We start from the raw sequence: 25,238 nt of genomic DNA, 5'->3' as shown, positions 1-25,238 counted from the left end.
GTCGCAACAGCACGTACTTAAAAACACAAAAGATGTATTGTTATCTTCGTTATAAACCAGCAATAATCTTCAACCCACTCTCCAGCCTGCTCGCAGGGAGGGAAAAAGGGATCGGTGCCATAAATACAATCGCAAAGGGCGCGCAATTACTACGCTTCTTTGTGCAGCACAAGCTTGAATGTTTTGATCGTATATCGGCGGGAAAATCTGCTCCCTAAAACGCCGCCTTTTGTTTGAATACAAGCATAACGCGCTGTGATTGGTCAATTGGCTCGTGACGTTTGCGAGAAAGAGAGGAGCGTTCGTTCCGGTCAGGTGACGCGTCAGTCTACGTCAGTCGAGATAGCAGCAGCAACGTACAGGACAAAGACAAAATGGTGAGTGTTTTAATCTGAAAATATTTGTTGGAAAAGAAAGCCATCCACTGGAAAACTCACCATAATTAGTTGCCGCATAGTTCAATGATCACGGACATTTGTGTTTTTTTTGATAAAATGCTCCCAGTACTTCACAAATTCGAAATTCATTTGTGATTCAAGTTGGCTTAGCTGTTGCGCGCTCGAGGTGTTTGTTTAACTGCGCGTGCGCATAGTTTTAGGGCGTTTTCACAAACTGTTCGATTTAGATTCTGTTACCATTTAAATGTTTTGCGTTGCTTTGGAAGTTGCCTAGATTTCAAAGTTTTATTTTTTGTAACATTTATCATTACAATGTAGGCAGGAGGCAAAGCAGGTAAAGATTCCGGCAAAGCAAAGGCAAAAGCCATCTCGAGGTCGGCGAGAGCAGGACTTCAGGTAATACCTACTTTTGTTTTCTGCGTTTTGTCGCTGTTTAATATACTTACTGCCACAAGTGATGAAATAAATCCTTCAAAGTTCTATGAAAATCATGATTCTTTACGTATTCATACTCTGACGTGGCATAAAAAATACTAAGGGCCCAATTAGGCCAAAATTTAACATTTAGGATTATGTTCTGCTTTAATATTCTGTTAATGTGTGTCTTCACAGTTCCCAGTGGGACGTATCCACAGGCATTTGAAATCAAGGACAACTTCTCATGGAAGAGTAGGGGCCACTGCTGCAGTATATAGTGCTGCGATTTTGGAGTACCTCACTGCTGAGGTATGTTTGCAATTGCACTTTGCACAATACAATTCTGATTCTTGATATTGAACTATTGTTACATACATTTTGTTTCTAAATAAGTTGATTTCATATTGCATTGCCATAACAACATCTTAAACTTTTTAGGTGTTGGAGTTGGCTGGAAATGCTAGCAAAGATTTGAAAGTAAAGAGGATCACACCACGTCACTTGCAGTTGGCCATCAGGGGAGATGAAGAATTGGATTCACTTATTAAGGCTACCATTGCTGGTGGAGGTAACTACACTTTTCATATAGTTTACTTTTAACAAATAAAGTCGGCAAGTGCTTGACTTGATTTGCTATATCTTGTCATGCCAAATATGAAACATATGTTTTCCTTTTAGGTGTGATTCCCCACATACACAAGTCACTCATTGGCAAGAAGGGACAACAGAAAGCACCTTGAACGGCCAGAAGAATGAGAACTTTTTGCAAGACTGATAAGAATGTTATATCAAGCCTTATAATACAATAGTAGTTGTCACCATCAAGATGAGATTTTTTTAACACTGCCGCATCAGGCCTCCCCAGTGAATGGTTAGAAGGCAAATTGTTAATGGAACGAAGGCATTGACTCACAGCATTCTTACCTCTTGCTTGCTATTCATGTAGATATAGTTTGTGTTCATTTTGTTAATGTACATTTTTCAGGATGCTTAGGTAACTCTTTTGTATGTTTCCCCAACAGCTACAAGCTGTTTGGGTAGCCAATATTTTAAAGATGTGTTTTTGAAATTTTCTGGTTGCCTGTATACATTTGATGGATTGCCTTGTTTTCGAAAATAAAGATTTTAATGTGTTAAACAATCTTTCATTCCACAATATAACTTTCCTCAATAAATGTATTGAAGCTGATTTGTTTCACATTTTAATGTGTTAAACCGCATTGTCAAAATTTGTATTGAATGTGTAGGATCCCTCAAATAAACTTGAGTTACTACATTTGCCTGTTGACTTATCAGTGGTCACACAAAGCATAAAAAAAACTCAACTGAAAATCGCTTGTAACATAACAAAATTAAGATGCCACTTCTAATACTGTGCAGGAAATAGTACACAAAGTTGCATAACAGTCCATTACCAAAAACATTTAAAAAATGTGAACAAATAGATCCACATTTCCAAAAGTTGTAATTCATTAAGATGAGGGTGTTATAAAGTAAACCCTGACACATGAATCACAAGTGGCCCTAAAACCCTTTCTGCATACAATCATTGGATCAGTTGCAGTAGCCAGAGCCCTAAATTGTGGGTCAACATAAATCTATTGTAAAGCAATGAGGACTTTTGCTCTGTGACAAAAACACGTTGATTTAATTTCCTTTTGTTGCGAACATCAGTATTTGTTGGTATTTAAAACAGTTGTAACTGAGTGCTAGCAGCCATGCTTTGTGGGATAATTTTAAGTCTAAAAACAAAGTCGATTAAAACAGAATATTTTTGTCCTTTGATACAAAAGAAGTTTCTTCTTTGCGGCCTGCCAAATATTTACACCTAGATTATCTTAGTCTAGGACCACCCTGATCTAGATAACAGAAGTCTTACTGACATTTACCACGTAAAAAGCACACAAAATTGAACTAACAGCTTTACCATTACACATTAACCAAAGCAGTGGTGCTCCACCCAGAGTTAGACTTCTCAAGGGCCAGAAAATATTTTCATGAGTTTGCATTCACAAGATAATTTTACAGTATTGTTAATAAATAATTTCATTAGGCAGTGAACAGTCTTGTCCTTTTAAGGCAAAACATAACAGACCTATAGTTGAGATAACACTTTGGCCTATTTTGAAATGAGTAAAATATCATATTGCACCACAGTGTACAATGTGTAGGACTACATTTTTAAAAATTAACACAAGTTGTTATAGTGATCTTTGTATGACAAACTGTGGATTTCAGGAAAAACACATTAATACACATTACACCAGTTAAACGAAAAATTTATTGAATATGCAACCTGGTCAACGAAACGCCTGTTCAGTATTTTTCAATACACTGCTGTTGCATACCTGACAAATGTTCAAACTAGTTTATTCTGATAGTTTGGTGTTTAAATATGTTGACTAATAGGTAGATATTTCTGACTTATGTAATGAATGCTGGTTTTGCTCCATATTGCAACAGATTTACACCATTTAGGTACAGCTAACTGTTCTTTAACAAAATATTGCTGCCTGAATACTGTTAGATATTGCTCACAATTTATCTGCAGATACAGTTGTACGAAAGGTAACGAAACAACCGTAATGTTCAGCCTACTCACAACCAGGACTGATCAAAACATTGTTTCACCATTGGACAGACAATTACTTTTAAAATCCGCGAGTTAAGATAAAACACAAATCAAGAATCAATCATTTATTGCATTGAGCAGTGTGTTTAAAATTGTGGTTTGACCTTGAATTAAAGTGCATGCTCTATTATATCTCCATTGGTCAACAGCTGATAATGATTGTGTTTTTGTTTCGCTGTAAAACTGGCTTAATGTTAGCGAGACAACTTCTTTTAAAATAATTTTGTTTTCTTGGGACATTTTTGCTAGCTTGCGAAATGGGAGCATTTCAAATTCTGAGTCTTCTTCAGATGATTCCGAAGATTCAGTTTCCCAATTGTCTGTTTCAAAGTCAATGCAAAATGACTTGAATTCTTCTGGTGTCATTTGAATTACTTTAAAAAAGAGTTGAAATTCTTCATGACTTAGAATTCCATCTATTCCCACTGTTATGGGTGAGTTTTGCAGTAATCCACCTAAATCACAGTTTGTCCCACTTGGGTTATAATTTAACTCTCCTAAACACATAAACATTTGCCTACCTGTTGTAGTTAACCACTTAAACTTTTCCTGGTTGGATTTTAAAGAGCATTTTGTCTTTAAAACACCATAAAATGTTTCCATCATTAAGTCAACAGTGTCGTAAATATTGCAAGGGTGCTTCAACACAAAACCATACATCTAAATATATATTTCTAATTATAATCAGCAAATGTGCACATATGATGCTGGCATTATTGACTTCAATTCATGAACCACAGTTAGTGCAAGACAAGTAAATCCTTTAACACGAGCCAAAAAATGATTCAACTTTGTGCAAATAATTATCACACACAGTGTTAATTTAATAACCTGCAATAGTTGCCAGTTGGCAACACATCCATATGTGTTGTATATTTGTTCATCACCGGCAATGTCCCTTGTGGCAATCATCTTAAGGTGGGTTGTTTCATATTCAAGACACGCATTATTTTTTGCTACATGATTGAGTACATCTGCCAATGGCACCTAAAACACATTGTCAGATGAAAAATGTAATGCATTCTATTGTAAATATACTCCTTTATGATCATATTTTGAAATCAGTTTCAACAAATTTACCATAAAAGGAGTGTTTACTTCATTTCCATCACTTGTTTCTGTAAAACTGTATGCCATCACAAATGCAACCTAAAAAACACATTTTAGCGCAACCAGTAACTCAAGTCTTAAAACTCAATTTCACAGTTGTTAAAAGAAAAATGCTGTAAAAAATAACACACACAGAAAAATAGATATGATAAGTGTATCACACACTAAAAACAAGAATTACTTTGGTAAATTTGTGATTCGTGTTTAGTTTGTCTTAATTTAATAAACAAAAAGTTATTTTTTGACAGTGTTACCAAAACCATAACGCTTTGAACATAAGAGTGTGAAATAAATGGTGTTTGTATATAATGCATACTGTTTGTTTATACCACTACATAACTGAATTAAACAAAGTTCTAAAAATGTAAACTGCTTTTAAATTTTGGTAAAAGTGGTTTTTCATTAAACCCCAGTTTAAGGTTGCTTTTGATAAAAGGAGGGGCAATTTCATTAAATTCCCTTTCAATCAATGAAACTGCTTTTAAAGTAGTTTTTACTTTTTACCATGTGTTTGTAAAGGTTAATGTCATGGAGAGATTCATTAAACCCCAGTTTAAGGTTGCTTTTGATAAACGGAAGTGCAATTTCATTATATTCCCTTTCAATCATTGACAGATCATTTGAAACAGCATCAAGCACACCAGTTCCTGGTAAAAAAGAACATGTTAATTAAAAACCTAACTTTTATCGATAGCTTTAGTTGTGTCAAAATTGTTCAAACACTAATAGAAAAGTTCTGATTTAGCATATGATCCAAAAAGTGTTTTTTATGCCTTGCAGACTACCCAACAAAATTGTGTTCAGGAGATTTTTACAGAGTTTTTTTTTTCTTTGTTTTCTTTGATATTAAGTTTTCTTTGATATTTAAACATATGGTTTCCAAAATGCATCTCTTTTTTATTTTAATTTCCAACTGATAGGCAGTCTGTAACTGAATTTTTCTGTACCTAGGTTAAAAAGCCCAAACTGCAAAGTTTGTTTTATGCTGTATTCCACATCTTTTCTCTCTGTTATGGTTTTTATTGGACAACGTTTTCTTAGTAACAGTTTTATCATTTTATAAAATATATATACCTTTCAACCATTGTTTTGAAGTTTCATTCCAAAACATAGGCTGGTCCATACATTCAACAGAAGGAGCAAAGTCAAGGTAAGGTCGAAATAATGATGATTTGTTAGTGTACTCGTACATCAGGCAAAGCACAAGCTTGACCCACCCACTTGTGCTGCCAAGGGCCTTGCTTGATGTCAAAGCACCAGATATACTGCTTGTCTGCTCCCAAAGTAATGAAGATCTGAAATGAAAAACATAACAATTGATGAAACTTTAAAAAAGGTCAAGAATCACTTTGAGCAAATTTTGACTGGAGTTCAACTTAATAGGTCTGAGTGGAAATCACATGTCATCATTCATATTATGTGCAATAACACACCCTTCCTAAACAACCCTTAGACTCAATTTTCTATTTTAAGGAAACATAAGCAGAATTTGCAAGAGTCAATGGACCCCTGCTAAAAAGGTAGGCGAAAAGCAAGCGATGTTAAGTCAAGGTAGGACAATTAAATGCGAAGTCATGATTTTTTATTTTTTTTAAGTGATATGTACAATGTAGCTTTCTTACCTTGGTACCTGGAATAATTGTTCCCCCTCTGTGATGTTTTCAAGGGCGACAAGGCCGTATCTTTCAGAAGTGGAGGCTTTTTTGATTTGAACTTTTGGTGAAATTATAAAATGCCTTTGGTTCATCCACTCCATAAAGTTTTGTACAATTGCATCACCTTCCACACCAATTTTCTGTTTTTTTGGTGAAAATTGATCCATAATAAGATGCTTTACGTACTACAAAGCTACCAAACAGCATCCAAACTGTAATAGAGCAAGATAACGATTCTTTTACAGATTGCACGTGCTTACATGTTTTGATTCTTACGGTTGACTGATCACGGCGTTACGTCACAGTTTTGTGTATGTGACGTCTTTCAAACACAATAATTTAGTCGGTAAGATTTGTGCATGTGAGCGGGCCTAATGTTGTACACCTGTGTTTCTCCAAATAATTTCAAAGCATTTGTTGTCGAAATTTAAGAATGGGGTCCCTGGTCATTCCATTGATGGCAATTTTATTTTAGACGATTTTACGCGCGCCAAAACGTACAATCAACAGAACTCACGTAGCATCAGCAAACAGACAATACGACGAGAAAAACGCAATGCGTTTGAAAAACGTCAAGTAAATGTGAATTAAGCAAATATATTTCAAAATTGTCATTTTGATGGCGTGTTAAAAACAGCGGCACATATTGCATTAAAGCTCTCCACCACACTATGCTCGTAATACCAGCTATTTACATTTGAGTTCTGCATACAAATGCTTTTTATGTCTTTTATCCAACGATGCAACAGTTGGGTTAGATCGTCAGCAAATTTAAGCAAAGTAATATTTCGTCCGAAAAAGTTTGTTCGTTCTGCACTTTGCGCCGTTTCTGATCATTGGTAATCGAACATCTATTTCCGTTGTTCGTATCCACACAAAATGTTTCAAATAACGAAACACACAAAGCAATTCAAAAAAATCACATGTAGATATAGATTTTTCGCGAGTAACGGTTAATAAATTAATTGACACACAATAGTATGTTACAAATTGCTCCAACGCACACGTACATTTGTATATGTTTAAAATACGTGTTCGTAGTATATGAGTAGTTTCCATTACGACGATGAATTGCATAAAATCTAGTATTTTGAACAATCAAAAGTTTTCGAAGCCCGAAATTGACCCTTCGTGGCGATATGGTGTTTGCCCTTAACTTAAAGGACACAGAATAAAATGGGTTACAGATTTCTTCGATAATGTAAGTCGACCAACTGGCCAAATTGCAGAACGAAGGGTTACTCAACGACACGTACAAAGCACAGAAACGCAAAACACACATTATCACGACGAGCGCACGACGTTAAATACACTAAAACACGAACTTTCGATATATAATTTAAAGCCGGAGATAAAACTTTAATTTTTATGGCGCAACGCAATAAATAGCAACTAAGCAAAGAGTGTATAGGGGTGCGAGTCGTTGGACTTTTTGCACCAGTAAGTTCTTGGGAGGATATATCACTCAAAAAGGCTGGTTTGGGCCTTCTCTGTAGTTCAATGCGCCCAAATTGGACAGCAGCATTTCACGGGCGGCGCGGCGAAGTGGAAAAGGTTGAAGCTATCGGACAAGCCGTCATGCACCTCAGAAAAAGTTTCTCAAACGTGAAATGTAAACCGCCACTGAAGAAGCCGCGCGCGACTATAGGACTGTACTAGCTTCGACGTGTTATTGCAAAACAAATCATGGTAAAACGGTGGAACAGTCGCAGTGCATGACGACGGTTAGGTGAGCTTCTGTTGCACGTGAATTAGGAATTCCTGTAGGGACATTGATGACTCCGTCCGGTCTTGGTGAAGACGCGAGAAAAACAGGTGGCGATCTCGGCTGTCATCCCTGTCAGCATCAAATAACCAACGTAAATCATACATATTTTCTATGGATTTCAAATGGTTATTAGAAGGCATTTTTACCTGATAACTCTTATTGGCGCGTGGTGCGGTCGGTTTTCGCGCAGCCATTCGATGAAACTATGGAAAAGTTCCGACGTGGGATTTTCCAGCTCAGGGATAGAATACTGAAACAAAGTAATCCCGTCATTAAACACATTGCAATTTTGTGTTTTCGTATAACCTAAATCTAACTGTTATAGTTCCAACCATCTTAGCTGAGACATTGAGGACAGCTCATAATTATGAAAACTGTGCGTCTTACAAAACAGCAATAGTTGAGTACCCATGTTTTTTACCCAGTGATATGAAACATTGCCCTTATACTCCGAACATTTGCACTTTTCGCCTATTAAAATTTACGCGTTTGAAGTTTACCTTACAATCGAGTTTTGTCATACACAGATCTGACGATTACAAAAAAACTAATCGTCCCTAGTTCTGAGCAAATATCCTCTTGGACTGGACCAGTACATTGGACGCAATTTGTAGTTTAGCGTGGAAATACGTAAATGACAAGTAAATTCTTTGAAACAAGCTTTCCTACCATTGGTTCTTCGATATTGCTAAATTGTGGTGCACCGAGCACGTTTTTGATGAACGCTTGTGGGCTCTGTCGTCCCACCAGTAAGAACATCCGCCATCCGCAATCAAGAAGGAAGCATCCGTATTGTGAGATGGACTCAGCCGAGAGTGGAAGAAGATCAGGTTGGGGGACTTCCCTTCCACCGACAGTTACAGCTCCCTGGCAAATAGACATCAGTTAATAGTTGCTTGTAACATTGCAACAAAGTGAAAAAAATCATATAAATACAAAGTTGCGCAATAAAAACGGTTTAGTAAATTCCAGCTGAAATTTCAACACTCAATACATTCATCCAACCACCATAAGGCATTGTTATGTATAGCTTTTGAAACATATGACACTGAGATAGGTGGTGAAAAAATCTGTCGGTGCCCTTTAAGCTTTGAAATGCCCAAAGGGTTATGAAGTTACTCACTTCATCGTTTAGGTCATCAACACGGTAGAGGTCGGGATGGACATCTTGCATAAAATATCCGACTGGCTGCATTTTAAAGTTGATCATCGAAAAGACCCGGTCGTCAAGACGGGTTGACACACCAGCTCGAAACGCAGGCTGTGAGCAAGAAAAGCAATGAGGAGGTTAAATAATTGTCCTCATTTCTAATAAGTGTCCTTGTTTTTGACCTGAGTCCTTATTTTCAACAATTACAAGAAACAAGGGTAGTTAAACGACAAATATCTTCTGCAGGTAAAAGTAACCATATGACCTGAGGTGTAATAAGATGCACGAAGTATTTTGTACTAACTAGGAGTTGTTGGAACAGATTGTTTCTGGCAAAACATATCACGTATGATATGTCATCACTCGTACAAATCCAAAGATTTGTTTGAAAACGTTTGTTTCGTTGCGTACAAAAATCTATTTGTGGTTGTCTTTTATTTTTGGTACGTGTCGATGGCAACCCTTAGTATATATTATGCCAACACAACCGTGTAAGACTGTTGTGTGGGAAGAAGTGTATGTACATTTTTGTGACAAACGTCTGCATATGTTTTGCGGTCTGTTTATCTGAGAGAGAAAACTATAAAATCGTAAAAATATTCACGTAATATTGGTCGTATTGTACACTGTCCCATATATGACCCATGCCTTTAGTGGTAGCATTGTGGCGCGTTAGAGAGGAAACAAAGATGTTTGTCACTGTTGCTACCAGTAGCGGTAGTTGAACCAAAATTCGACCAGCAAAAAGCATCAAAACCGTAAACAAACATTACAGAGATCCACTTTAGCGCACACCACGCGGGAAGTACGCATAAAGTGCCACGTCACTTACGTGCTTGAGCAGAGATTGAATATAGAGAGGAAACAGACGCAGACACTTGGGTACGTACAATCCTCCAACCGTCATGCTCTGTGGCAGACCTGCCTTGTACGCTTTCAAGGGGTCGATAACGGCGTTGAGCAATGCGTCTCGTGCGTCTTGTAAACTTGCAGTCACCGAACGATCAACACCTACGAGAATTTGGTGGTTTGCTAATGTGGTAAAGGTTTGTAGTATTAAGTTCAACACTGAAAAAGCACTGGTTAGAATTGCAATGCAACGTCTTGACAAATTCTATACTCTAAAAATCAAAATTTTTACCGGGTAATAACGCCATGCTAATTGTACTTTATACTCAACCATACAAAAAATACAGTATACTTTTAAGTAAGTTAATTTATGGCGGTCATGAACAACTGCTTCATTTCTTCGCCGCATGATTACGCCCGAATCATTTGCTAAACAAAAAGAAACAGTCACTTATCTGGGTCAATTAAAAAATCAATGAAGTATTGTCGGCTTTCTTTACAAGCAAGCAACGGAAATTAAGTGTTACATCACCGACCGAGCAAAATTCAACACATCACGAAGCAAAATGCGACCACTGGAGCGCAGTAAGAAACGCGTGACTTACCCATTTTGGCGAGAAGCGCAACAACAGCCTCGCAGTCCACATTGTTGTGGATTTCAGCAGTTGTTTTCACGATTGGGATGCACATCGTGTGCACGCGTATGCGACGTTCGCCCTGTATTAATATAGGTTTTAAAGGTATAGGTGACACAAAGAACAAAACTCAATATTAGATGTCCAAGCTTTGTAACTGTTATTTATGTGAATATTAAATGGCTATTTTGCTGAGATAGAAGAGGTTTCAAAGCATCATGTCATAAAAAGCAAGAACAACTTGGAACAAAAGGCGATTCGTGTAATAAAACCTTGAGCTTAAGACGTTTCGTGTAATAAAACTGAAGGAATGGGCACATACACAAAACCTAATAAAAATTTTACAGACCAATTGCAAAAGTCCAGATGCAAAAGGAATACAATCTTCCCTTTTGCTAGTTATACTTACTTTACTGGTGGTGTATAGCAGAGCGGCTTGAACACAAGCGGCTGATTGATCAGTGAGCGGTTCATCTAAGGTAAGATTCACAGCATAACCAGAGTCTGGGCTGACATTGGCTAGTGACAAAAGGTCGGTCGATCGCACAAAGAAATTGCCGTGGAATGTATGGATGCTCAAACCTGCGGAAAATTACAATATCATATTTAAAGTTTTTATCTTGCCTTGTGGTTGGAAAATGGCGAACTAGCGACCCCTGGCGACGGTTTTCAACAGAGGAATGCTAAACACGTGATTTTTAAAGTATTTAAGCTTTAACCCTAACTTATTCATTTTGATATTTATTGAATATGCCGGATTTTTGTCACCAAAAGATCACCCAGCATTACAAGTAATTAACTTGGTAGATTGACAGGTAAATGACCTTTTGTGCATCTGATCCTCATCACAGCTTCGAAACCAATTTTTCGGGTCAAGTAACGTTCCAGATCATTCTTCAGTCTTTCCACCTCCATGGGATTGTGTTGTACATGCAGTGACGGATAATAGTGGAGGTCACCGGCCGAAAAACGCGACGAACAAGCTGCGTGATGTGAAAGATACATGCCATTAAGTTGTTCAGTTTTGATATTTTTAATCAATACTGTTATTGCATTGTTGTAAATTGCAGGCAAATGATTTTATACTTACATAAGGTAGCAATGTCAATGTATTGGGAGTTGAAGAAAAACATGTCAATTGCAACCTGAAATATATGTCAGTGGAGTTAGTTGCCTACATCCTAATTGTGTAAGGTAATTTGCTGTTTAGATCAGGTACACTTGTTTCCACTTGGGAAAAACCCATTGACAATCTATACTTTGTATGTTTGTGGCTGCAAGGAAACAACTTACTTGGTGGGCAGAGCAGTCAAGGGCCATTTTCTTGTAAAAATCTGTGGCAGGGTTAAGATTAGCAGTAGGAATTTGTCCAGCTCGTGAGTTCGGATCTTCTCTTGACTTGAGTGTACCAGGCCCAATCGATGGGATTGCTTGTTGGAAAACTGTTACACGTCCACCAAATGGACTCTGCAAAGTATCATAGAATTTCACAGAGACTATGTTGAGAATTTGTAGGTTTATGCTCATTTTTAACAAAATATACTGGGAGTCTGAACTTCTATGCATAGGAGATCAACAAATGAACCAATACATAAGGTGCCATAAATAAATACACATTTACAACATATGCAGTTTTAATGTTGGTTAAGTTTAGTTTGCTGGAAAATTAGTAACCACCCACCATGAGCTTCTTTGCCACTTCCAGAGCTGCACCAAGGGCAGAGTAAGTATCTATTTCTCCCTCAGCATCAACATTGTGGATGGTTGGAAGTTGATGGAGAAGATCCTGTACAAGGTCCTTGCTCTCATGCAGGTTCACCAATAAGTTTTCCGGTGTGGGCAAAAACACATCTAGAAAATGAAAATTGGTCAAGGACAGTGATATCTAACCCGGAAGGTTGTAGCAGTAAATGTTTAGGGCATTTTTGGGCAAAGTGGGTATTGGTGTAGATTTTTCAGACTCCAAACCCAAAAGTGCAATTTACAGCATCTTATAAAGGTTTATATATGACACAAAGACGATGAACGGCAAAAAAAATCAGGAAAGCTGACATAAGTTTACAGAAAATTATATTTAACCTATATTAGATACTGCAAAATAGAACTGGGCTTGTATTTAGTAATCATTATTCTTTTATCAATATCTTTCGAGTTTTAGCACATGCAACATAACAAATGATACAGGTCAACCTTTTTGACACTTACCATCAATATCTGACACGACGATCATTTGGGGTTGGGCCAATCCCTCGCTGAGTCGATAAAAGTGCACTGTACCATTGTAAGTCAAGAAACCAATTCTTGTTCGTTTGTCACCAGGAAGACGTTCTAAATTGTCCAGAAGAGCCTGAAAAACAATTTAGCCAGTTCTCAAAACACAAAAATATCATTTTTTTTCACCATATTGTGCATTAATTTTTTGGTTTCGATTTACGGTTGTGTTATGTTACACAAAAAAGATGAAAACGCAAAGCATAACATACTTACATCACAAACTATTTGCAAGTATCCTGATTCCACAGCAGAATGGGAAACATCCATCAGGAAAAGATAAACAGCAGGTTGTGGCGGTCGCAGCATGTACTCTTGAGGAGCTGTAACAAATAAGTCAAACTTTAAATAGTAGACATTTTACAGAAAATAAGAATTAATCTATTTATTTAGATAGCCACACAACATCTTCGAAATACTGGAAGGAAACTTTAAAACTTATGGGGAGGAATTTACTTTAATTTTTACATGTAGTTTGAACATTTAAAAGATGCTTGTACAATAATCTTTGTATGGATTAGCACGTACTATGTAGTATATTGGGAGCGAATGGAAATGTTTTAAGTCGTTAAGAGAGGAATTTGTCGAAAAAAGTTCAGGAATCACTGTATTATGGCTTAAAATGGTTTGCTTACCAATAAATTCTATTGTTGCATTGGTGCACTCCGGTCGTGTGTGTGGTTGTCCATATGTTTTTGTTACTGGATGGTGTAAAAATTCCTCAGGAGTTTCGTTTACTCCAAAGCACATGTTACATCTCCATCTGCGTTCATCCAAGAAGCTTACAAAGGGATTGATGTAAGTTCGACATCGCTTGCATCTCACAATAGTTCCTGAAAAACAATAAAGTCAACATTTGACCTAAAAATTACTACATGAAAGAGACAACCTAAATTATAATATATACATATGATTTACACATCAGAATAAAACATGTTTTTAAAACAAATAGCTTTCCAAAGAATGATCTAGTAATAATTCCTTTTTTATACTCTCAGAACTTTTTACATAATCGTGACACAAAAATATATTTTTTTACAATTAAAAAATATATACAGTGTTTGACAAAATAACAGGTGCATTACACAGTTGATGTTAAGGGGATACTGCGTTTTGCCACAGTTCGTTTTGTCAGTATGACACACTTGTGCAATACAGCTGATCCCATCCCATGAAAAGTCAAGTCATGATATAATGCTGGTATTACATTTTACCTTATCCTATGCAAAACAGGATACAAGTTACACAATGACGCTTTGCACATTTACAAACAAAAACAGCAGAAGTAAACAAAGGACTAGTATTAAAAGTATGTCTAGTATTGACTTTTTATGGACTTAAAGATATTTTTCTTAACCCTTTGAACATACTATGATTTGCTTGTATAATACTAAACTTCAACTAGAACTTATTTTATAACTTAGCTTTTATGGAGTAAACATGCATAGGATAAAGCCAATTTTCAGATAACCTAAACACTATACAATACAGCACCAAACTAAATATTAGGCTTGCAGCTTGCAAGAATTCATTTTAAAGCTTAATAAAACTACATTATGCTATCATGTGTCATAGACATAGTTATTGATTAGTTGTTTTGCTTAGCAAGTTGCAACTTGCAGATAATGTAACCACTCCATAGAATCTATTTGATCAGTTTTGAGTATTGGAGTGCATGAAATTTCAGTGTCACTAAATAACATGCTGGTTTTATCCAGTTTGATCCAAGTTTTATCCAGTTTTGTTTCATAGTGGAGTACTTGCACAAGCTAAGAAATAAGTTGCTATTTATCCAATTATAAGATGATTTAAAATGGCTCATTCTGAACATTGCATCAAAAAAGTAAGATGAGTGTATTTCAAGTTTAGGTAAACAAGGTGATTGTGACACAAAAACAGAAATAAATGTTAGACACTATTAAATAAGGTTGTTAATTAGGGCAACTTAATGCTCTTACCAGCTGATATGACAGGTAGGGAAGTGAGGTCACGAAAAGGATGAACTACCAATCCAAATGGCAGCTTTACTTTGCCCAAAAGATCTTTTGTGTCTGGAATTCTCTTCAATGTACATCTCAAAACTCTGCACATTCAACAGTGCAATATTGCATTAATGCTTTTAACAAACCAGACACATTTGTTAATGTTAGGGTAATACTGCTGAATAGAGATTAAACAGCAACTAAAACAGCAAGATCTGCATAAGTTACTTACTCAGGGTTGCAATTTTTTCTATTGGGTGGTATTAACATTCCCTCAGCATTTGTTTCAAATCGTAAGGGCAATTCAACTGTTTTCTGTGGAGGCAGTATTCTTGTTTCCTGTTATTAGAAAATAGCCAGTTTTCAAATTTTTATGCCACAAACATGCAAAATAAACAAGAAAGTGCTGGTTTGCCTTTATTCCACAACATACATCGCAAGGTTTATAATTTAACATTATACATTTCATAAAGATGAATGACTAAATGTGTTCATAAATTTATATCAATAAGTATATAAATAAGGTTTATTATAGTCTTCATCCACTAAGCAACGAGCTGGAAGATTCTAGTTTAAAGTATACAGTATTGGAAATAGCTGTTTACTATTTTTCATTGCAAACCTGTCCCAAATGTTCTGATTACCTGCATAAGGTTAACTGGTCGGTTTGCATCTCCCATTCCCATGTTTCCCATTGAGTTGGTGAGGTTTTGCATTTGAGGTGGGTAAGCTCCAAATGCAGATGGTTGTGAAACTTGTGGCTGATGTGGTTGTTGGGGTTGTCCTGGCTGTTGATGCATCTTCTGCTCACCACCAGGTGGCGGCATAGTACCTCGACCTAATGAACAGAAGAAAATAAACCTTGACAGGAAGCCTTTTGTTTGTGTTAGCTCAACACAAGAAAACTCATTTTTTGTGCACAATTTGAAGCAATACACTACAATATCTCAGATCTGTAAATCTGTTGAGTGCAATTTTAAATGACACAGATATTCTTAAATTTGTTATGTTGGATTTTTTCACATGACTTTCACTATATGACCCAAGTTTTGGGTTAGCACACCTACTGGAAAAAAGTTTTAAATACCTTGTGCCATAGTTTGGTTGCTTGGTTGCCCTGGCATTGGTGGACCTGACATTGGTGGGCCTGACATTGGTGGGCCTGACGTTGGTGGGCCTGACGTTGGTGGGCCTGACGTTGGTGGGCCTGACATTGGTGGGCCTGACATTGGTGGGCCTGACATTGGTGGACCTGACATTTGTGGGCCTGACGTGGGTGGGCCTGACATTGGAGGAGGGGGGTGAATGTTCTGGGGTGGGACATATTGCTGCCCAGAAAGTGGTGGGGGTGCAATGATGCCCCCTTTTTGTCCTGTCTGCATCGATGATGGCTGTGACATCGCCGAATAATTGGAAGTCTGTAAAATGAGTTTTTAATTCATCATTTTTAGGAACAAATGATAAAAGTTATGTTACTGAACTGTGATATTTATGTTTCAAATGTAAAAGTACATTTAGTTGCTTTTTTGTTACCTGAGTGGTTTAATTAAAATATTAACTTTAATTGAAACTGACCTGTTGTCCTGGTAATGGTGGTTGCATTAAAGGTGGAGCCCCTGTTGATGTGGGAGCATATATGGAGTGAGTTGGGGTGCCTTGACTGGCTGGGTGAAGTACACCCGGGTGAGTGGGTGTGGAATTGGAACTGTGCTGATTCATTGCTACAAAACAGTAGAAATAAGTGTGAAAGACATATTGACTAAAACAATTTGCAATGCACCAATCAACAAAGCATGAAACCCCTGGGTTATGCAATTTTATAAGGGTATCTTTTTTGAAAAATATTACAACTTGAGGGCCTGTTGATGAACCGCTGAGTCATTCTGAGTCAAACTTTGGGAAGATCATATTTGGATAACTAACTTGTTATGAGCAGATTTTAAAGTTTTAAGCACTCTTGTGCAAAAAGTGGACTTGTGCAAACAAGTGGAACAAACCAAAAAATAATAAAATAAAAATCATAGACAAAAACAATATGCAACCTCTTTAAGTATTTATGTGGATTTATAATAATACATTAAACCCAACTAATCATTGTACAACACAAGCAAGCATTTTTGAAATTGTTTGCAAATGATACTTAGTTAGACAAAACACTATTAGATAAATCAATCATCTAACAAGTTATTTTAGTGTATTCGTCTTTGCAACACGGTACCAATGGGTTTATGACTTGCTAGCTTACGCCTTCAGTCATAAACATTTGCTTACAACTTCCAAGTTTAAAATGTACCAATGGTATTTATGAATATGTATAAATGTTACATTTGTCACTGCAGATTAACAAAACATTTTGGGATTTCTTCACACACAAAAACTGATGTTTCAGTATGTTTTGATCAAACTTAAAATTTAATGTTTTGGATTTTTCCAGAATCTTAAATTTTTTTAGTTGACTTCCCTAAAAGTATGTAATAAACATCCCATGTAAATTTCTGTGATAAATACAGAGATTCTAATAATCAGATTTGGGAGCGAGCTTGTTTCACTACAGGTTTGAAGCAACTAAAACAAAGAGGAAGCTGGTCCACATATAATTATATTTTTACTCACCTTGTAACCCAGGGGAATGACTGTTTGGCGGATGCCCTGGTGGTGGTGTAAAAGACTTGAATTGTTGACCAGGAAGTGGAGGTGCATACCGAATGTCACCAATGCCACCATGTTGAGATGCTGGAGGGGTAACTCCAGTATGACTTCCATGTAATCCAGGAGAACCATTATGTGGCATGGCATTTTGCCCTTGTTGATTTGGCAAAGGAGGGCCAGCCAATGGTTGCATATTGCTCTGTGGTCCCTGATACTTTGATGGTGATGCAGAGTGTGGGACTGAAACAGCATTGTAGGGTTGCATGTTTGGGTTTGTAGGTGGGGCCCCAATATGATTCATTGGCATGGAAGGTCCATTAAATGGTGCGCCAGGTTGCCTTGTCATTGAGTTTGTAGGGGGCATATTTGGACCTGCTGGCAAAGTGCCATTGTAGCTTGGGTTAGGCAGAGTGGCTTGGCCAGCATTCAGATTTGATTGGTTGGTGCTGTACCCTGGTTTCGGTGGTCCAGCTTGCTGGTTGTATCCAGGCATTGGAGGAGGACCTGTATTGCAAAAAATGTTGTAAAGGGAAGATGCAGGATAGATTTAACAAAGGAAGTCATTAACATTGTGTTTAAATATTACAGATGTAATAGTGTCAAAGAGTGTGAGGCATAGTAATTACACTTCAAGTCTTCAACATCATAAATACAACTGATAAATCAATGTATACCATTGGAAAAAGCTTGATTTGGTGGTGGCGCATAAGATTGTGGCGGTCTGGCATACTGTTGATTGTAAGCCATTTTTAAACTATTCAATCTATTTTTTGTAACCTGAAATTTAAAACACATCAACACAAATAGTTAAAAAAAAACAATATATAGTGTATGTTTTTGAATGTATACACGTTTATAAATGTATTAACAACATTGCTATAAGACATTGTATTTCTCCATAGTAATAATAAGTTCATCTAATGTTGTTGTACAATTTTGAAAACTCAGACATGAATGTAGTGTAAATGTTAAATATATGTCTGCCATCTCACAGAAATAGTTTTTGCTAAAAATAACTCCATAACAAACAAATATTTTACTATCTTTGTAAAACAGCAATTTGTTTTACAAAGTTATATGCTGCACTGATTTCCATAAATAGAAAGACTCTTAACTAATAAAACAAAAATAGAAGGAGGGATTTTATAAACTTCAACAACTGGTACAAAATCTGAAGTTCTTGACTAGTAATACCCAAAGATTAAACACCTTTTATGCCACAGATATACAACAGCAAAACATACACCTTGAACAAAAATGGCATGTAGTAAACAAATAACAAACTTATTTTCTAAAAAGCTAACACTCAAGGTTCAAGCTTCTCAAAGTACACGATTAGACTCACTGGAGGGCAGCACAACCAACTAAAAGCAACAATTTATTGTGACGCAATACTCGGGTTCAAAGGTCACAAAAATTATGCGGACAAACGTGGCAAAATGGTAAATAGTTGATAAATTGCAAACTTTTATTATAAATGCTCAAAAAAATAGTACCAAGTTCAGTTCTTGATTTACATAACGCTTGTCTAAAATTAAAATATTATTTACATGAAAAGACCTTTTGTGAGAAAGGAAAATGACGTCATTCCAACGACACAAACTACTGGTGCGTGTCAAGCTGATTCAGAACTAAAATGCCACAAGTTTGGTCTATCTTGTTTTTCGCCCAGTTACACTGAGTTCTAATTCTTTGTTGTCAAGCCTTGTCTTTGTTCGTGCTGTTGACTTTGTTGTTTAATGTGTTGTAGTCTATGTTTGAAGATTATTACGTTTTGTATTGTGTTTCATCAAAGGTGTCAGGCACATTTGTGTTTGTTTTCACTTCTTGTGACCGATTAAACATAAAAGAAATGTGTTGACAAAAGTTCACTCTTGTTAAGGCAAATCCTTTTGGTTAAGTATGTTTTGATGGTTTTGTAGTAAATCTTTTTTATCAATGAAATCTGCGACGTTTTTTTATCAAATGCAACTGCGACGATTCAGGGTTATTAAAATCAGATCAAGCGAAATGCATTTGTTTTCGTAAAACAAAAAAATACAGCGACAAATTTAGTGGTGATCATGCTGAATTAAAATATTTTCTGAGCATGTGATGTTAATCTTAGTTTGGACTAGAGTTTATATATTACCTTGATAAACATGTGGACAAGAAAAAACTCACTTACTTTGTGCCAGATTGAGAGATTTGTGCCCAGGAATAACAAGCTTTTCACTTAGATTTTTAGTTTGATTGTCTCTTAGTTTACAATTGGATTTAACAATTAATGCATTATATTTACTGCTTACTGAGTAACTCCTGTAAAATTATAGCAGACACATCTTTTTCAATTTTAAACTCCATCTTACACAACTGCTCTGCTAAAACATAAAGTATGTATTATTTTAGAAAATACATAAACTTTATGGTTTGGCAGAGCTTAAAAATTTGTGTTGGTATGTTCATTTCATGTTGAAATGCAGTTTAATAGTTCTTTTATGTGTAATACTGATGGGACCGGTACTCGGTATCGATGGTATCGAACGATTTCAGTGGTATCTGTATATTTCATCTCAGTTTTCGATACCAAAGTGCGAGTACCGAAGGCCGGTATACACCATAAGAATATGGGCAACTTTATGCCAATATTTGCTTCGGACAGCACAAAATTCGAAATAAATTCCGCCAGTTTACGTATGTCGTTTTCATTATCACATTGAGATTACATTTTTCGGCGTGTATGTGTGCACCCGACCATGGCAGATCAATTAACCAATGATATACAACTAAGTACAACACTACACTTAGGTACTCGGTAATCGTATTCGGTATCGAAGGTATATACATGTGGTACTCGGTATCGGTACTCGCTTTAAAACCTGGTATCGTCCCATCACTAATGTGTAATATCAAAACCCAATTAATGAAGTATCATTCAGTTCTGGATTGCTGATTGGGAAATGTTATTTAAATCGTGACAATTTTGATTTGCTTGACCAATATGCAGGGTTGCCATCGACTTGAAACTAAAAATAAGGACAACCGAAAAATTAATTTTCCATGCGAAACTAATAAACGTTTTTGAACAAATTTTTGCATTTATACGAGCCATGACATAATATTTGCAATATTTTGGCCAGAAACAATCTGTTCCAGCAACTCGTTGTTGGTAGAAAATACTTCGTGCATCCCACAACAGTCTGGGTCTAGGTTCACTTCTATATATACTTGTAGCAGGGACTTGACTATAGTAATTGTTGAAAATAAGACAAAATAAGGACATTTCTTAGAAATAAGGACAATGAACTTTTCTAAGACATAGCCCTTCAAAATAAGGACAAATCTTAGAAATAAGGACGGTATGGCAACCCTGCCAATATGCAACTCATAGAAGATACCAAGAGAATTTGGGCAGCTAAAACATTTTCTTGTTCAGATGTCTAAAATCATATTTTCAAATCTTGGACTTTGTCATTAAATACAGAAGCCAAGTCCAAGAATAAGGTGTTTTGAGGTCAAATGATTTGTCTTACTTCTAATCTAGACTTTTTGTGTTATGTTTTATTACAGTTGGTATGCATTCACTATTGTTAACCTGACACACTTTATTACTACAGATTATAAACCTTTAGAACAATGTTTATATGGGACTGGTTTAAGGTTGCCTTACAAACTCTGGGTTTGTATAAAAAATCCGGCAAGCTCATGTTCTTGGGTTTAGACAATGCAGGGAAAACTACACTTCTTCACATGCTTAAAGATGACAAAATGAGTGTACATGAACCTACCATGCATCCAAGTAAGGCTTTGTGGAAATACATACATTTTTGAATAAATCAAACCACTACTGTCATTTGATATGTTGTATGGAGAAAAGAGTACCAACCTACTCATTTACTGTCAACATAAAATAGTGTATGACCACCTTCATGAAATTTAACTAAATGATTAAACTTATTCTACATGGATATCTCCTGAGAAAGCACACATAGCATCCATTTCATGAATGTATTTTACCTTTTAATGCGAAAAAAACAAATACGATTACCATCCTCTTTACATGCGTAACAAAACAGGTAGTTTATTGGGTGTGGTACAAGTTTCGCAGGATATGACCCCTGAAGCAAAATTGTACATTCAATATTGTTTTACTATCACAGCCAAACTATTTCTGCATATTATGGGTTTTCTGTTTTTGTCCAACACTGGTTTGCTTTTCCCTTGTGGTCAAGGAAAGTTGTTAAATAATCAAAGTTCAAATATTCGACCAAGGGTTGAGTTTTTTCTCAATTGGCATGAGTGAATTCTGACCGAAAGAGTGCGAATTATTGGTTTTGTAACAGTAACTTAATCAGGGAAGTGCAGAAGTTCTTTTGTCATAAGCATGCCAATGACATAAGTAGCAAAAAAAGCAATTTTGTCATTGTAACAAATTAGGCAAATCTGCCCTTTTATTTCTTTTTTTGTGACATATTTACTTTTAAAGATCTGAAAATGGCAATTACTACTTCAAACTGACAAATGCTTGTGTGCACTGGGGTAGAGTGCGGGGGTGCGCGGCACCCCCGGCCTTAACCTTTGTATAACGTCAAAATCGCATTTTTGTTCAAGTTACGTCGGTTAATTAAAACGTGTTTCCAGCTAAACAAATGCGCTTGCATTCACGCCATTGATCGAACAGACGTCGGTTGAAACGTAACAATTGTAATTGTTTCGCAATAAATGAGCTTTTTAATGCAACATAAACATGACTTACAGACTAACGTTTCAGTATTATTTGTCGCAATAACTCTCTGCAATAAAAAATAAATATAAAAATAGTTAATATATTGTTTCCTAAGCCGAGTTTAATGTCCGTTTGCAAAGCTCTGCAACGGCCTAAACTTGTTCCAAGGTGACCTAAGTTTAGGCGTTAACAATACATAGTCGGCTATATTTAAAACGTGAATTGCTTTACTTTTATTTCCCGCCGTAACACGTTACTTTAAACTTAATCGTTGTTAAAATTGCTGATTCGGCAAATCGTCCTTTTGTTACATCAGACGTTATCTGATGTACAGCAAACGTTCCAATCGAACCCACAGAAATGGTGACTATTTGCAAATTAATGTGATAGAAACTACATGCTAAAGCACGTAAAAGGTGGACCGTTACTCGGTCTTATACGGGTACAGATACTGTACGTGGTATAGGCATCGTTTTTGGAAGATCAAACGGCGCACCCCCGGTATTTTTTAAAACTCTACGCCTATGCTTGTGTGAGAATCCCCCTGTTTTTCCCCATAGAAAAGAAACCCAATTAATGCATAAAATATATACTTTTCTAATCACCAATGTATGAAGGTATGTGTTACAAATTCAAACAAGCAAAATCTTGTAGGAAAGGCATTTTCAATAGAGTTTGTTTCGATATTTATCATAGTTTTTCGTGTTAAAAAATGTTGATGATAAACAAAACGTGTTGCAATTATGACCAATGGCTTTCTTTTATTTTAGCCTCAGAAAATCTGACCATGGGATCTATATCATTTACAACGTATGACCTTGGCGGACACGAACAAGGTAAATGTCCTAATAAAATAAACAAATATTTTTTTTGAAATTTACTTTGTCAGTGCCAGTGCTGACTACAACACACAGACACTCATAACATGAACTTTGTCCTAAAGTCCAACATATGAAATAAATGAATTTTGAACCTTGTGCCCAAAGAGTGCTGTGATACAAACTTTTCATTTCTCTGTGTAACAGTTATGATTTCTATTCAAACACATTTTGTTTGTTTTTATGTGGACATATTAATAAATAATGATTCAGAAAGTTGAGACAAGTAACATGTATGTTCAAAACACAAACACAAATAGCATTGTACAAACTTAGTTTAAAGACTAAAAATTTGATGTCTATTTGAAAAATTTTCCAAAATATCTGCAATGTCAAGAAACACAAAATTGATATGCATATGATTTTTTTATTTCTGTAAGTGTACAAAGTGCATCTGTTTGAAGATGTTTCATATACGTTCAGACTCATTTATCCTTTATTTGTTTTTTCAGCACGAAAAGTATGGAAAGATTACTTTCCTGCTGTAAATGGAATTGTTTTTTTGGTGGATGCAGCAGACAGAACAAGATTCAACGAGGCTAAGGAGGAGCTCGATGTAGGTTTACTCTGCAATGTGTATTTAAAAAATATTCATTATACTTGGTCTATCAGCCAGGTTTGTTTTAGCCCAAACAAGATAATCTTTGTAAATGTTTGATTAGTGTACATATTGTGGCAGGTGACTTACAGTAACTCTGATTTCATGCCTAACAATGAGAAAATCTGTCTTTACAGAGTTTGTTAATGGATGAACAAATTGCTAATGCCCCAGTTTTGATCTTGGGCAATAAGATTGATATGCCGACTGCAGTTAGTGAAGACGAGCTACGAAGCTTTTTTCGACTTAGATCAACAGGAAAGGTTGGTAATGAAAAGCTCGTGCAAAACAAAACATGTAGATTTGGTTTTTTACTTGCAACTTGAGCAAGCATGATGAAAATTATTATCAATACGAAACATGAATGTTTGTCATTTTTGTTAATATTAAACCACAAACAAAAAACTTGTCAACAAATATTGTGTAAACACTGAATAACTTCTCTTTCAAACAGGGCCAGGTATCTGTCGATAGTCTTGGTGGTGCGCGTCCAACAGAGCTTTTTATGTGTTCTGTGCTGAAAAAGCAAGGTTATGGTGAAGGTTTTCGGTGGTTGAGCCAGTACATCTAACAGCGCCAAGAGGATCAATGCAGCATGGCTAAACTACAAGGCTAATACCGGCACTACACACCCAAACCATATTCATACATTGTAAAAAGATAGACACAGACACTTGTTAATTTGTTTTTACCTCACTGTTGCTGGGATAAAAAGTTTGTATTTAACAACCAAATTTAATCCTCCTGTGCTGATGATTTTTAAAACAGTCAGTAATTAATGCGTGTGGTTTCTAATATAGATAATGTTGTTGGCGTGATGAATTTTCTTTTGACCAATCAGCGTCGAACGCACCACGCCTGTGTACCCTTGTTATGCTGTATAGTTGTGTTGAAGCGTTACTGCGGTCGGACAACGTTCACCATTGGCCGGTTGCGAAAACGCCTAGGGCAATATGCATTTACGTGTTTGTTTTAAATTTGTATCAGCTTAGAGTTTATGTAAACACTAATTGCTTTCCGTATTGTAAATCTCTTTTTTTCTCCGCCATCCTTCTCAAGATGTTCTCTCTACCGTTGCACTCTGTGCTGACTCCGTTCAATTCGATGCCACGTACGCATTTCAAGTGTATTTGCTTGACACAAAACAAGTGTAAAAACTGAACTAGGCCATGTACTTAACCCTACGTGCATAACCTTGGAAGACCACGGGACATGAAACGATAGGCAAGAACGCGCGGTTGTTTTTGCGACACCACTGCGGTGTGTTCCTTGAAAATCACACGTAGCTGATGTTGATTGGCCATCTAATGATGATCTCGGGTGTGGCGTTGTGTGTGGTATATGATGAGAAAACAGAATAAACTATCAGAATTGCTCCGTCATATTGGAAACCGATCGCCAGTCGAGTGTCCATTTCTTTGGCCTCTCTAGTTGCTCAGCACCGTCCATTTAAATTTTTCTGCAGTTTTTAGTTCATTAGCAAAACGACTATCGCGAATCCGCATTAAGGGCTGCACTAGTGTATTGACGAAAGTTATGTG

At 36.4% G+C, this 25,238-nt stretch overlaps 4 protein-coding genes across 4 annotated transcripts; 2 read left to right on the top strand and 2 right to left on the bottom strand.

The window, feature by feature from the left end:
- Positions 1-121: 121 nt before the first annotated feature.
- On the top strand, positions 122-2,004 carry LOC145238095 (histone H2A.V). The gene is made up of 5 exons (XM_080101147.1): positions 122-377; positions 717-794; positions 1,011-1,124; positions 1,254-1,383; positions 1,494-2,004. Exons 1-5 carry the CDS (start codon positions 375-377, stop codon positions 1,553-1,555), a joined length of 387 nt encoding a protein of 128 aa, XP_079957273.1. The 5' UTR covers positions 122-374; the 3' UTR covers positions 1,556-2,004.
- A 1,493-nt stretch (positions 2,005-3,497) lies between these two features.
- LOC145238090 (N-lysine methyltransferase setd6-like) lies at positions 3,498-6,496 on the bottom strand. Its single transcript, XM_080101140.1, has 7 exons — positions 6,180-6,496; positions 5,632-5,852; positions 5,062-5,204; positions 4,528-4,596; positions 4,279-4,434; positions 3,969-4,107; positions 3,498-3,902 (listed from the first exon to the last, which is right to left on the bottom strand). Exons 1-7 carry the CDS (start codon positions 6,377-6,379, stop codon positions 3,505-3,507), a joined length of 1,326 nt encoding a protein of 441 aa, XP_079957266.1. The 5' UTR covers positions 6,380-6,496; the 3' UTR covers positions 3,498-3,504.
- Positions 6,497-6,661: 165 nt separating this feature from the next.
- LOC145238086 (protein transport protein Sec24A-like) lies at positions 6,662-18,313 on the bottom strand. The gene is made up of 21 exons (XM_080101137.1): positions 18,191-18,313; positions 17,481-18,020; positions 16,443-16,588; positions 15,955-16,285; positions 15,512-15,705; positions 15,100-15,206; positions 14,844-14,968; positions 13,521-13,718; positions 13,102-13,208; positions 12,820-12,961; positions 12,296-12,465; positions 11,908-12,081; positions 11,705-11,759; positions 11,439-11,597; positions 11,024-11,196; positions 10,585-10,696; positions 9,963-10,141; positions 9,104-9,241; positions 8,650-8,847; positions 8,127-8,230; positions 6,662-8,049 (listed from the first exon to the last, which is right to left on the bottom strand). Exons 1-21 carry the CDS (start codon positions 18,309-18,311, stop codon positions 7,938-7,940), a joined length of 3,585 nt encoding a protein of 1,194 aa, XP_079957263.1. The 5' UTR covers positions 18,312-18,313; the 3' UTR covers positions 6,662-7,937.
- Positions 18,314-21,092: 2,779 nt separating this feature from the next.
- On the top strand, positions 21,093-25,079 carry LOC145238092 (small COPII coat GTPase SAR1B-like). Its single transcript, XM_080101142.1, has 5 exons — positions 21,093-21,294; positions 22,992-23,057; positions 23,552-23,655; positions 23,835-23,960; positions 24,152-25,079. Exons 1-5 carry the CDS (start codon positions 21,132-21,134, stop codon positions 24,266-24,268), a joined length of 576 nt encoding a protein of 191 aa, XP_079957268.1. The 5' UTR covers positions 21,093-21,131; the 3' UTR covers positions 24,269-25,079.
- Positions 25,080-25,238: the final 159 nt, after the last annotated feature.

This window comes from Phallusia mammillata, chromosome 7, assembly GCF_965637545.1.
Source record: "Phallusia mammillata chromosome 7, kaPhaMamm4.hap1.1, whole genome shotgun sequence".
NCBI lineage: Eukaryota > Metazoa > Chordata > Ascidiacea > Phlebobranchia > Ascidiidae > Phallusia > Phallusia mammillata.
The sequence above is the reverse complement of the archived record's forward strand: the minus strand, read 5'-3'. Positions and strand labels throughout refer to the sequence as shown.

Bases quoted from the DNA above. Each gene is read 5' to 3' on its own strand.
- LOC145238095 (XM_080101147.1), top strand. The intron at 795-1,010 runs GTAATACCTACT...GTGTCTTCACAG, and splicing joins CGGCGAGAGCAGGACTTCAG to TTCCCAGTGGGACGTATCCA. The intron at 1,125-1,253 runs GTATGTTTGCAA...TAAACTTTTTAG, and splicing joins TGGAGTACCTCACTGCTGAG to GTGTTGGAGTTGGCTGGAAA.
- LOC145238090 (XM_080101140.1), bottom strand. From the start codon at position 6,379: ATGGATCAATTTTCACCAAAAAAACAGAAAATTGGTGTGGAAGGTGAT. The intron at 5,853-6,179 runs GTAAGAAAGCTA...TTTTCATTTCAG, and splicing joins CAATTATTCCAGGTACCAAG to ATCTTCATTACTTTGGGAGC. The intron at 4,435-4,527 runs GTAAATTTGTTG...AATGTGTTTTAG, and splicing joins AAGTAAACACTCCTTTTATG to GTGCCATTGGCAGATGTACT.
- LOC145238086 (XM_080101137.1), bottom strand. From the start codon at position 18,311: ATGTGTTTTAAATTTCAGGTTACAAAAAATAGATTGAATAGTTTAAAA. The intron at 15,706-15,954 runs GTATTTAAAACT...TCTGTTCATTAG, and splicing joins CAACCAAACTATGGCACAAG to GTCGAGGTACTATGCCGCCA. The intron at 12,962-13,101 runs GTAAGTATGTTA...ATTGTTTTTCAG, and splicing joins ACTTGCAAATAGTTTGTGAT to GCTCTTCTGGACAATTTAGA.
- LOC145238092 (XM_080101142.1), top strand. From the start codon at position 21,132: ATGTTTATATGGGACTGGTTTAAGGTTGCCTTACAAACTCTGGGTTTG. The intron at 21,295-22,991 runs GTAAGGCTTTGT...CTTTTATTTTAG, and splicing joins TGAACCTACCATGCATCCAA to CCTCAGAAAATCTGACCATG. The intron at 23,656-23,834 runs GTAGGTTTACTC...CTGTCTTTACAG, and splicing joins AGGCTAAGGAGGAGCTCGAT to AGTTTGTTAATGGATGAACA.